Source organism: Sesamum indicum, linkage group LG8 (assembly GCF_000512975.1).
Source record: "Sesamum indicum cultivar Zhongzhi No. 13 linkage group LG8, S_indicum_v1.0, whole genome shotgun sequence".
NCBI lineage: Eukaryota > Viridiplantae > Streptophyta > Magnoliopsida > Lamiales > Pedaliaceae > Sesamum > Sesamum indicum.
The window spans coordinates 19,019,415-19,032,189 of NC_026152.1; the positions used below are offsets into that span (position 1 = coordinate 19,019,415).

General features: G+C 36.0%; 2 protein-coding genes across 2 annotated transcripts in view; both read right to left on the bottom strand.

Moving 5' to 3' along the window:
• LOC105169369 (exocyst complex component SEC10b) overlaps positions 1-7,629 on the bottom strand; it is a 13,219-nt gene extending 5,590 nt beyond the window's left edge. The window contains exons 1-13 of the mRNA XM_011089758.2: positions 7,309-7,629; positions 5,441-5,536; positions 5,087-5,335; positions 4,922-4,996; positions 4,653-4,754; positions 4,379-4,429; positions 4,167-4,272; positions 3,380-3,499; positions 2,019-2,110; positions 1,451-1,616; positions 1,299-1,375; positions 388-486; positions 218-308 (exon numbers count right to left, since the gene is read on the bottom strand). Coding sequence (XP_011088060.1) covers positions 218-308; positions 388-486; positions 1,299-1,375; positions 1,451-1,616; positions 2,019-2,110; positions 3,380-3,499; positions 4,167-4,272; positions 4,379-4,429; positions 4,653-4,754; positions 4,922-4,996; positions 5,087-5,335; positions 5,441-5,536 — 1,324 coding nt within the window. The 5' untranslated portion in view covers positions 7,309-7,629. The remainder of the gene's footprint in view (positions 1-217; positions 309-387; positions 487-1,298; positions 1,376-1,450; positions 1,617-2,018; positions 2,111-3,379; positions 3,500-4,166; positions 4,273-4,378; positions 4,430-4,652; positions 4,755-4,921; positions 4,997-5,086; positions 5,336-5,440; positions 5,537-7,308) is intronic.
• On the bottom strand, positions 8,703-12,773 carry LOC105169371 (BTB/POZ domain-containing protein NPY2; the record flags this gene model as incomplete). The annotated part of the gene is given in 4 exon segments (XM_011089760.2): positions 8,703-9,462; positions 9,685-10,860; positions 11,171-11,240; positions 12,320-12,773. Coding segments are annotated over 4 exon segments (1,875 nt in total). The 3' UTR covers positions 8,703-8,895.

The following is a 12,775-nucleotide window of genomic DNA, read 5'->3' on the forward strand; positions in this document are numbered from 1 at the left end:
TCAAATAAATCTTCTTCTGTATCATCAGGAGAATTAAATTCATTTTGTGTTGAAGAACATACCCAAGACAAATTAAATCATCTTCTGCATCAACTAGGAGAATCAATTTATTTTGTGTTAACGCATATTGAAGAAGGTACCATGCCACAGCAAAAATAATACTTCAGAGGGAAAGCCATCTGACTTGAAGAAATATGAACAAGTTCACAATTTTTACCTTCAACATCCAAGTCACCGCACCCAATGGCACTTAAATCTCTAGCAAGGTCCAGTGTCTTCTCATATGCCACTGCTAGCATTCTAAGGAACTGAGGGTATTGTGTAAAAGAACTATTAGTAATTTTAATGAATACATAATTGCATTTACTAGCCACAAATAGAACTCACTAATATAAGTCCGCCTTCTTCCATGGGAGGTGGATGAGCAAGAGATGGATTCACCAGTAGCCTCTCAAGAAGTTTTGGAACTCGGTCTTCCATCACGCGCTGCATACCAAAAAAATCTCAAAATCACTATATCAGAACATAATAATGCAAAAGCAATAAAGTGTTCTCTCTGGGTACGTATAATAGAAGAAACAAGGTAATCTTACTTAATTTGATGCTGTTTCATTTTGGAAGAATTGGATGGACTCAGTCATTTTAATAACATTAAGTATTATTATCGAGTTGCTTAATTTTCCATATTAGTAAGTGTTCTATTACTTCAGCTATAAGAGAAGCAATTGAATAATTGAAAGTGTGGTCAGGTAACTTTCCTAATCCAAAATGCACGATTGCAGTATTTTAATACTTTCCCAGTTGAAAGTGCTTTTGTTTTTTCTTTCAGAATATTGCTTTCTCAGAACTTAAAGGTCATAGTTGGGATCAGGCAGTAATCAATTTTAGGTGAAACAATTCTTCAGAAAAGAGTTTATAACCTTTTCTTGTGCAAGTAGAAATGGGGATTCAGGAGTTAACAAATTGAAGCCTCAATGTCATGCAGAAAATATTGGTGCCAAAACCATTTGGTTCGTCCAAAAGAAATTACTAGGACTTAGAGAGATTCATAGGTGTTTCTCTAGAGTATTGAGATTCCAGGGTTGTTTTCTTGTCAGATCTTACTTTTAATCATCACTTTAATATCTAGTTTGTTAAATTTTCCAACATCAGTTTTTTCTGACGCACACTAATTACTCCACAGAAACATTTCAAAAGGAGCCTCCTCCAGCATCCCATTAAGACAATTATGTTAAAGTGACAGGAAACTATGAGAGCTCAGGACCAAATGGAATGCAACAATCAGTCCCAGGGAGTACCTGAATCAATATGGACATGACATCATTTGGGGAAGGAAATACTGCTGTTATTGTTGCTGACTCTTTCCGTACAGTATCTGCAAACCAGTTATACTAAATCAAAGGGACATTTCAATACCAACTCCCATCAGATGAAGTGCAGTTGTTCAAACCTGTAATGTCCTTGTATAATGAAGAGAGCCCATGGGCCACATTGCTAGGACTAGGCTGAGAACCAGGGTCACCAAGAACCATTTGGGCATCAGCATTCATGACCTCCAAATCAAACATTGGACGTAACCCCACATAGTGTTGCATAGCACTGGTACCCCTGTTAAACTGAATTGAAAAATTAATAGTGAAAAGGAGGAAATAAAATGTAAATTGGTAAATAACATTTTCTTATGATTTTTACTTCTATCACCAAAGAAAAGATTGAAGAGATTAAGCATATCTGAGGGAATGCTCGCCGAAACACAACCTATGTAAAGGCAACTATAGTAAGTTGGCAAAGTATGCCGCCTGCTCCAAAGAAGGGGAAATAAAGTCCACAAACAGAAATAAAATTGCCAGCAATAGAGGAACTTTATCAAATGGCCTCATCTTTACAACTATTGAGTCCTAAAAGATGCTGCTGCTGTTTCTCCTCAGTCACAAATATTGTTGTATTTTTAAACATGAACCTTGGATACATGCAAACATCATGGCCAGAGATCTGCCAGTTAAAATCAAATACATTACTTGTGACAAAATCTTTGCGCATTCTGCCATTGTAGACAACTCCTTTCTTTGCGACGCAGAATCAAATCTGGCCAACAATCTATTTTCCAGTTCTGCACACGCATATGAAGAAAAAGAACTGTCATTTTTTACTAAAGCAAACAATATCCAAAATAAGTAAAGACATGCAAGAAACAAGATTCATCCAGTTAAATTTGTTTGGGCAATGAACATTGTATTTCGAGCTTTTGATATTAAGTACTGGGCCTTAGATATGTAAACTTTTAATAGTGATTGCTTCAAAAAAAAACTCATAATAACATGAATTCTCAATCCAGAAGAAATACATTATCTGCCAGCCAAATAGAATTATGTAAGATAGTATTCCTAGGTCTTGGCTAAATAATGCGAACAAAACAACGTTTAAAACATGTAAGCACATGAAATAAACTAATTGGCACATCCTCGGGCATAACAGATGCAATTCTATGACCAAATATTGCTGCAGAATCTCGAGTTGTTTTAACATAATTCACTGGCTACCTTAAATGTGAAGTAATGAATAACTTGTCCATTCATGACAATTGAACTATGATGCTGAAATGTAACCTGCTGTGCAAGCCTCATCGACATCCCAGATACTTCAGTTGATTTTGTCGAATTGATCAATATGGAATTTGTTGATTCCAAATACTGATGTAAATTTAATAAGGCTCTCTGTGGTAAAATTCAAAGTTATTATCTGTTCTGCTTATTTATTTAGACCTTATTACTACGAAAGAGGGTCTAGCTATGCTCTTAATTCTCAAGAATTAAAGATTTGAAACTGACAAATACAAGAGAAGTTTTTTGTCGGCAGCAAACAATACAAAGATCAACATCCTGTGATGGAACTTGAACCAGAAGATGAGATACCAGTATTCAAGAAAATTGTCATCAACTTAGCTACATTACAACATAAAGCAATCTTTTACATCCAGAAAATAACTATGAAGAGTCTGTATTACATTATTTACACACTGGGAGTTGTTTGAAGGATCATAGTAAACATACTTGTTTGCATTCTTAACTGGTAGATAACTGCCGAATCACTAGTCCCATACAACTACTATAGAGTAAACCTTACATCATTATGCAAGTTAGATGTAGACATGAATCAAGTTTCAGATAGAAAAAATGAGACTTGGCCATAGTTAGAATCAGTGTAATGAAAATTTTCTTTTTACGAAAGAAAATTTAGTTATATGTTAAAATATGTTGAGTACTTGGATTTGCATACAAGCATCCCAAAAAAAATCCATGTGAATGGCAGTGCAAATATTAGTTCTTCTGGTGTTTTACCATTAACTATGAAGTCAAGCAATAAATAAGGCATATCATACCATTGCAATACTCTTGGAGGTTACCAACCGCAACTTCCAATCCTCTGCTGGCTGTTGCATTCCCCATAACTGATGATACAGCCATGCCTTTTCTTCCAATATCTTCCTCAGCAAATGATCCTAAACTTAACTTTGTTACTAAACTCTTCATGCTTTTGAAATCAAAGAAAGAAAGTCCTTAGCTTACAGCTCATTAAGAGGAGGCCAAATCCCAGTCCCTCTACAAGCTAAATTGTATCAATATCATATTCATTTGTAATAACACTTATTGTTAGCATATAAATATTTTCATAAATATCTTTAGGTTCTGAACATATACCAGAAGTTTCCTAACTCACAAAAAATGTCATTCAAGAGGCAAATCAAGTTCACAAATTATTCAGTAACATTATCAATTCTAGACCTGTTTGGCATCTCAATTTTCTTTTATACACACCATCGCATGGACTTCAAGGCGGTCTGTTGACCCCCTTAACTAGATAAAAATTAATTTGTAGATCCAAAACATTTTAGATTATACATACAATTGATTTGCTATTGCCAAAAAATCAAACAGAAGTGTGGCAAATTGTAGAAGAGGGACAATAAAAGTGGCATATACTTGTAAGTTAAAACTTTACTATAAAGATAAAACAGTATTAGTACTCTAAGTATATAAAGATCACATGCAGAATTAGTTGGGCAACATTAATGACTCTGTCCTGTACCTTTTTCTAGTAAAAACAGTAACTCGGTTACTAATTAAGACAAACAGTATGCACAACAATTACGAAAACGTTCATCTTACTCAATTTTTGTGCAATTGAAGCTGCCTCAGCTACCCGACTATCATCAGAAAATAGAGGTGAAAGTTCCATTAAGTCACCAGGACTGCTATTGAACTCCATCAAGTACTGCAGGATAAATCTATTTAATGCTATACAAGAGGCATTTTGTTCAGCTAATCATCACTCAGAGATAATTATAGGTAATTTTTTAACCTAATTATAAAAAGTTTACCTTAATAAGATCTATTGTCTGACTGGCAGTTTCTCGCTGGGCATCTGCACTCTGACAATAAAGCATTAGATAGATAAAATGTAAGATCTTAAATTAACCCATAGTTTGGCCAAGAAATGTATTAGCAGTGCTGTTGGCAAAGAAAGCATCAGCATGAAAGTGCAGATTAGATTTACACAGTACAAACTGTTTTTATATCCAACAAACAATAGCAAAGGAATGAATCATAATAAACACAAGAATCTGGAAATTTTCAGCACGACCCAAGGTTTACCTGCAGATGGTCACCTATCTTAGCAGCAGTTTGACCAACACTTGATATGCGTGAATCCAACCTTGCAAAACTATCAAACAAGCCATCGACTCCTTTTTCCAGCTGCAGATCACCCACAGAACAAGATACAAAAACTGTTAGCAGATTTATACTTGCACTCATAAATTGAAATAAGCAGAAAGATTTGATGATTATCACTCTACAACATGCACCTCCACTATGTATTCAGCAGAAAATATGGAACATCTACATAGTCTCAGCTAACTAACCTCGGAAAGTGTCTTGCGGTGCTTAGAGTCTTGGGTGGCAACTTCATTCTTGAGATTGTTGAGTTTCTTATCAATCTTTTGGGAGGCATCAAGATTAGAAAGGTGATGAGGTGTTGTACTTGTACAATGAAAAAGAGAAAAAGCACCACAAAGCTGAAATTATACCTGCTTCCTAAGATCAATCAACTGTATAGATGAATTCTTAAACAAAGATAAAAGAGCATCTACTTCAGGAAACAGTGGGCTTGATATTCCTTGTGATGCTTTTCCAGCATCAGAGTGAGTTCGCACATGACCAGCTGGCATAGTATCATTCGCACCAAGTCCTTCGGATGTTTCTGTTTCTTCATCTAAATAAGATGGCAGCAGCTCATTAACTAAGTTGCCAAACAACGCATCGAATGAGAAGTCGCCCTACATTATACAAATAACCACATAGCATAATTAGCTACAAGGATAAAATTCATTTAGAGGCAATAACACACACATACACTCCAATGCACTCTCTGCGGGCCTCACCTTAAAGTCATCAATATCAAGAACAAGTGGATGGGAGTCGGTCGATGGCGATTTAGAAATCCTACCAGTCCTCTGACCATCTTTAGTCTCTTTCATCTAAGTCAAGAAGCAAAAATGACAAGCCATGAAGTATAACGGGCATCAAAAACTAATAATGCAATCAAAATTGATTTGATCAAGTCAATTCTAGAAGATACCGAACTATAATTTTTGGAAGACCAAAATAGATGTGAATTCAACATCACCATGTAATGCCAACCAGATAAGTAGTAAGTTCCAAGCTTTAAGAGAATGGCTTCACATGACGAATATACTATTTGAACTGAAATTGTAAATTGACTCAATTAGTTCTAAATACTGCTCCATATTTTTAGTAAAACCAGTCATGCAGGGATGTTGAACAGAAAGTGAGCATTGTCCTGTTCTTCATTGCACAATTCAAAAAATTTCATCAACCCCATAGTATAACCTCCCCTGGAGTTTGAATTTATGAACTTGAGAGAAGATGGAAGTTAAAACAAATCTCCATGTGGCAATAAGATCAGAAATATGACAAGTAAATGAGGCAAGCTGAAAAATAACCATTGCATCCATGGAACCAAACCAACATAAGGACGTAAAGCAATAAATGTTTCTCATCAAACTCTAAAATATATTCAATAAATCCAATCCAAGTTGAACCGCCCAATGGTCTGCCAATAAACCATTGCATCCATGAAAACCAACCAACTTAAGGACGTAAACCAATAAATGTTTCTCACAAACTGTAAAATATATTCAATAAATCCATCCAAGTTGAACCACAAATGGTCTGTCATACTTCTTGCAATATATAATTACAATGAACTAAAAGCACATTGATGGGTCACTCCCTTCAGCATATTCCACCAGCAAACTAGATGACAACAAGAAATACAAAGAAAAAATATTTTAAATCTTCAGAGGTTACTTAACATCTATAGCATCCAAAATTCCAAATATGATCTTGATTATGGAAAATTCACTTAAGGGAAGGACACAATAACAGCAAGAGATCAAGTAGACTTTGCACGCACACACACAGGGAACAGCAGTTGCATTCAATCCACAACGTAATAATACCCGATATATTTGCCTCAACAGCAGACAGATACATTGGCCCCCTAGGAAAGTGTTTTAGCCCATCACTTAAAAATGAAAATGCAGAAACATATATGAAAGGCAATGTAACTTTTTCCTTTTCTACCTTAACTTCTTCTAATTTTTTGTAGAAAATCTAAGGAAGAATTTCTGCTGCAATTACATACTGTAACTTTTCCCCATAAATTTGCCCATTCTGGCTACATTAAATAATTTGTTGCCAGACATGATCCAGGACAACCCAATAAATCGTGTTTCACTTGCAATTGTACTTGATTAGTTACTGGTTGCTTCCTTTGGGATATGCATCACTCGCATACAAAACTCTACATCCTTCCGCCAGTGATTGCTTCAGTTTGTCAAATCTGAGTATGGACTAGAATTTCCCCATCAATGTGAACACAAATAAATTATAAAAACGGATTACAGAATTCCCTATTCCAATTCCGAATCATAAATGAATATGCATTGCTAATCACAAAATCTTGTAATAAGAGAATTACATAACCCAGCATTATAAAAAAACAGAGAGAGAGAGAGAGAAAGAAAGAAAACGGTTATTCCATAAAAACCACCAAAGCCCTACACTCATCCAACGGAAACCATTAATTTAATAAGCAAAAATGGACAGCATTTAATCCAGATAAAACGTGAATTAATATTCGAAGTTATGAACTACAGGATTCCCAATTTGGCAGACAACTCCCCATCAAAGCCAAACAAAAATCCATCAAATAAACCAAAATTACCTCGAAGTCCAATAATGCGGGTGTAGAAACGGCGGGGCTACTGAATGCCTTATACGATAGTGAAAGAGAACCTTCTTAAAGATCCCAAGATTCAAGGGTACATATATATGTATATACGATACTGAAAATCCGGATCAAACAATAACGAATTTAACGAAGAGAAACAAAATACAAAGTAAATTTACAACGATAGCAATTTCTTTAATGCAACGGAAACAAATTTTGATTCGTCAAAATTTGTGTTAGAATTAGGAGATTGGAGTGTGATGAAGGTCTTTTACTGCCCCTTAGGCAACTGTTACGCATGAACAGAGAACCAGTTTTTTTAACCGAGGTTGAAATACATCTGTAAACGTAATTATTACTGCTGGGTGCTGCCTTCTGCGTGTGAAAGACCTTATGGCCCTTAAATTTATGAAATTTACTTGTTTGTAAAGGAGTAATTGATGAATCGGATAATTATATTTTGTCATCTGAATTATTAATTATTTTTATATTTTAGTATTTTATTTTTTTATGTCGATTATTATCTTAATTTTATAAAATTTTATATTTTATCATTTATAACTGTTTTTTTTTTCAAAAGACATCATATGCAATGCACATATAATATTTAATAGTTATGTGATGTGATATTTTTTATATATGCACAATATGTGATATTTTTTTTAATATAAAAAAATGATCACATATGGCAAAAGATAATAAGTTGATACAAAAAATATCCTTATAAATTATAAATTATAGTTTTATTTATTTTTTTTAATTTTGTGATTTTTTTATGATCTAAGTGAATATTTATTTTACTATTTTTTCAAAATTTTTCATCCATATCATCCATTTTTTATAATTTTTTTATTTTAAAAAAAATTATAATAAGAGTAAAATTGACAATTCTCAACTTCTATTCAAGGATTACAAAATTTCATAAGGCATCAATATAGTATTTATAATTTTTCAAATAACGAAGAAATATTCTTAATTATGTCCACTAATTTTGTTCACGGTCTAATTTATCACATGCGGCACTAAAGAATAACTTGGCACTTGAAGTGGATATATTTTTATATCTTCTCTCCCACATAAATACTTAATAAAATGTGATAATTATCATTGTTAGTAGAGTAGAGCCAAGTTAATAAACTAAATTCTTTTTTTCCCTTTTTATTATATCACGGTATATATATACACACACATAGAAAAAGGAATTTTAGCTGATTTGGTGATACATAGCATACAGAAATTGAGCATTCGTACATTCAAACTAACCCCTTTCTTGAGAGCGTTTGTATCTAATTATTGTTAGTCATTAGAGCAGCAGCAGTCTATACTCTATAGTCTTACACAAATTGACAGTAAAAGATTGGTGCTAATGAAGGGATTCTTTACATCAATTTTTTTGACAGCAGATTTGTCTCACTTCTAACATCATACTAACACAGACTCTGGTTTCTTACATAAGCAACAACATTAATTCTCCTAGACTGCATTGCTATATTCTTGATCAGGTAAACACAACTAATATCGTAACATGCTAATGTCATTTTAGGAAACCAAAAAAGAGCAGCAGGATCAAATCTTTTCATGCTAAGACACAGAGTGCCTCCCTCTCCTCGTCGGCGTGCTTTTCACTTCATCGTGGTTAATCGAGCCAAGACTCTCCGATGAGTCCGAGCTGTTCTCCGCCTGCCCACCTTTGCTTGACCAGATTTTCGAGAAGATTCTCTTTGACATGATCAAACCTTTCATTTTACTGATAGCGGCCCTGTCAGAATTGCTAATCCTATTCTCTCCACCGTTTCTGTCATGGACAGCTACGTGCCCCAGTCTTAAAGCAGCAAGCTCGCCTCTCAGCGCCCGGAGTTCTTCTGCTGAAGCAACACCATCCCAATCCTCATCATTATTGGTAGTGGTCGACCTTGAGCTCCCATATGAGGCGCAGTTGAGGTCTTTAATGGCTTTAGGTAAATCAGGGGTGCTGCTGCCAGATGAAGCAGCAGCACGGACTTGCTCAAAAAACAGAACCTGTACCACGACACGTAAAGGTAGTCTCTCGTTTTGCACAGCATGCATGCAAGCATCAGCTGACAGCTTCTTGCAGTCCATCAGCCGACATATTCTCTTCCTCTCGCTCTTGCTAATCCCGGGATGCTCCTGCATACCCATCATCAGTCAGATATATGCAAGTGCCAGTGCAGATCCTGATTATGAACATCTATAAAGTACAAAAAGTTTCTTTGTGGCGCAATACATGATTGTTGGTGGTTTAGTACATGATTTTAGTTAATAATCTAGCTACTGTAAAATTCTAAAAAATAATGACAGGTACGAATTATTTTTTGATAAACTGCAGAGAAAAGTTCAAGAGGATTTTACCTTGAGATATGTATCAATTGCCCGATATAGACCATCATGTGCTGGTCGTGAAAAGCTAGAGACCATCTCTGAGATACCAATGAAAGACGAGAGAGGTAGGTTAGGATCCTTTGCAATCTCCGCAAGGTAACCATCGACAAGCTTTGCCACCATCAGCTTTGAAGCTTCAGATAAGATCCCAGGCCTTCTAATCTCCTGAATCTCACTGCCGTTTTCCATTTCAGTTTCGGCATTCTGATCTTGTGTCATGAACTCTTCAAGTATTTTCTGAACTACATGGACATCATACATTGTTTCTTCCCCCTCCTGGGCTCGAATTAAAAGATCACTAACTGAAGCCTCCTCCAGTTGCTGTCCTATCCTTTTCACCAGTTCCATTTTTATGGTTTCAGCTGAATCAGCTGAGACGGCAGCTTTCAACAACTTAAGCAAGAAACTACAAGAGACACTGCCTTTTTCCGCAGGCAGAAGCCACACAATTGTATCCAAAATGGACCGGAATTTAGACATGTCGTTATGCTGGATCACATTCTTGCCAGAGCCGGGCAATCTCCGGTAAGCATAAGCTTTTAATGCTTCTCCAATCACTTCATTTGATATAATCCCTCTGTTCTTAATGGTCACAATGACACGCTTATACAGATCTATCTCAAGGTCAGATAAATCCTCAACCCACCAATCATTTGGTATCATTCGGCTCCTGACACTGTTCCAGCTGGGATCGTTTCCATTGTCCTCAGGAATCTTTTTCCGGTTATACGTATAGGACCAGTCCACCTTGGAAACATCAACCGAGGCCTTAGAAGCAATAGCATCAATGCAGTGGCTGATTAATTTCAATTCCTCAGACAACGGCAGGAAGGCTTTTGTAGTCTGAAGAATTATAATAGAGTCCTTCCAGCTCCTGAAAATGCTAGAGTTCAGGAAAACGTCAACCTTGTAGATAAGGTTGCCTTTCTCAACTGTTTCATACATTTCAAGATACTCAGCGGCACAACGAGTTGCTACGACGTTATAAGCATTTAGGGTAACAGTCATGCCATAACAGAACTTGGCACATACTTCGAAGGCACTGGAACCACCTGGAATATCATGAACATTGATCTCGTCACCGTTTCCTTCATTAGCTGAAGAAACCAACTTCTGCAAGCGGGCACTTTTAGAGAGAAGTGGGAACTGCAGATTTCATTTCAGCAGCCGATCAGTATGTAGAATTATATGCAGTACTTCAGATAAACGCTTCAGGAGAATGTCAATAAGGAGAAGGCACGAAACCTATAAATTAGAACTCTGCTCTAGTCTACTCAATTTGTACTTGCTAAATCCCCGATTATTTAATTTATGAATTGTCAAAAGTGATTGCTGAACATAGAAAATTCAAAATACGGAGATACAGATTCTTCAGACTCGACAAGTCATGATAGCTAGGAAGCACCAAGTACTAATTGAACAGGGTCGCTTTAGTGTAATTGTAAAATCATCATACCTTGTGTAGATAAAACTTCACATCACCAACATGAACAATGACATCCGTCGCTAACTCACTAGCCACATATCTGCAGATACAAAATTTTCACCTTTTCAAGACAAAATTCTTCTGCAATAAATATAAGTAGCCAAATAGATTTTCTTTGTGAGCTTCTGAAGACAAAGACATAATGTAAAATCACAAAGAGAAGAGCAGCATCAACAGTATCATTTGGATTGAAGTAGCGGAAATGGCATCTTAAAGTACAGTCCACTTTCTAGACTTCATAAGGGTCTCTTCATTATTGTTACAGCAAAAACTGGTAGCAAACAACAAATAAGTGGTTAGCAGGATTCTCAACCCGTTTGATTGATATGTTCATGGACATCACTATCATTACTGTCCTTTTACCACCATGTTATGCAGGCTTGGAGAAAATTAACTCCAAACACATTTCAGTAATTTAATTGCCCTGTCTCTTAGGATAGAAGGAGTTGCTCGATAAAAGCTAGATTTCTGCGCTGAAAAAGCTTCAAAGCAAAAAACCGGATGTGCCAATAAACTATCCAACCAACCAGTAGTGATGCCAGACCACAGCTAGAAAAGTGTGAAAGAAAACAAACAAAATCCACAGTTTCCCAAGTCGGCAAACCAAGAGCAATATTCCATAAAGAACCCCAAAAAGAAGATCAAATTTTCTTGGAGTAAGAACATCGAATTTCACAAGTTATGATGGAAAGAAAACTGATCCTGCTCAGATATATCTAACTGAGGATCTTTTATCAGGGTGGAATTCCAGCAGTAAGGTTTACTTTAGTTGAAAATAATGATCTTGAGAATAGCTAGTGGAAGCCAATAAACAAACTTTAAGAATTTTATTTTCCAGGTGATAGTGACTCCGGATTTTACAAGAGTGGCCAAGGTTTTGTACCTCCTGAAACAGGCAAAAGATAAAGGTGGGGACTACTAATAAAACAGTAACCAGCCAAAAGATACGAAGTTCAAAAGAAATCGAGAGGGTTAACACAATTTCAGAGGAGTGGAGAAAGGGAAAGACATTAAACAACAAAAGCAAATTCACCTAAGCTGGTGAAGTGCAAAACTGTAATATCAGTAAAAACAAACCACAAATGTTAATCCTTTTAAGATGATTAACAAAGATCTAACCTTATGTTGTTTCCATCAGTCTGAAAGGTATCAGGCTTGGATCCAAGCTTCATAAACTTCATCCTGCCGACTCAAAGATCTGTTTCTTCTCAGATACTTCAAAACTATGCTTCCACACTACTCAACTGAAAGCAGCAAAATGCACAACCCCAGAATGACCTTCGGGCATCCCCGAAGATCCGACAGGACTCCAATCGAGGAAAGAAGAGCTGGAAATGGCAAGATGTAGAGGGCCTAAATGTGGGGACCAAATTTCTGAATATAGCCAATTCCTTGAACTTCCAGAGGAAAGGTAATGGGATCTCAAAGAGGGGAAGGATATATATTTCGTATGACCGAATCTTAAGTCTTAACAGCAACCAAGGCAAGAGCAATTTCCAGAGAGAAAGAGGGATATAATAGAAAATAGAGAAGGAGTTTTTACAGATTTTAAGTCTTTTAAAGAAATGGTTCACT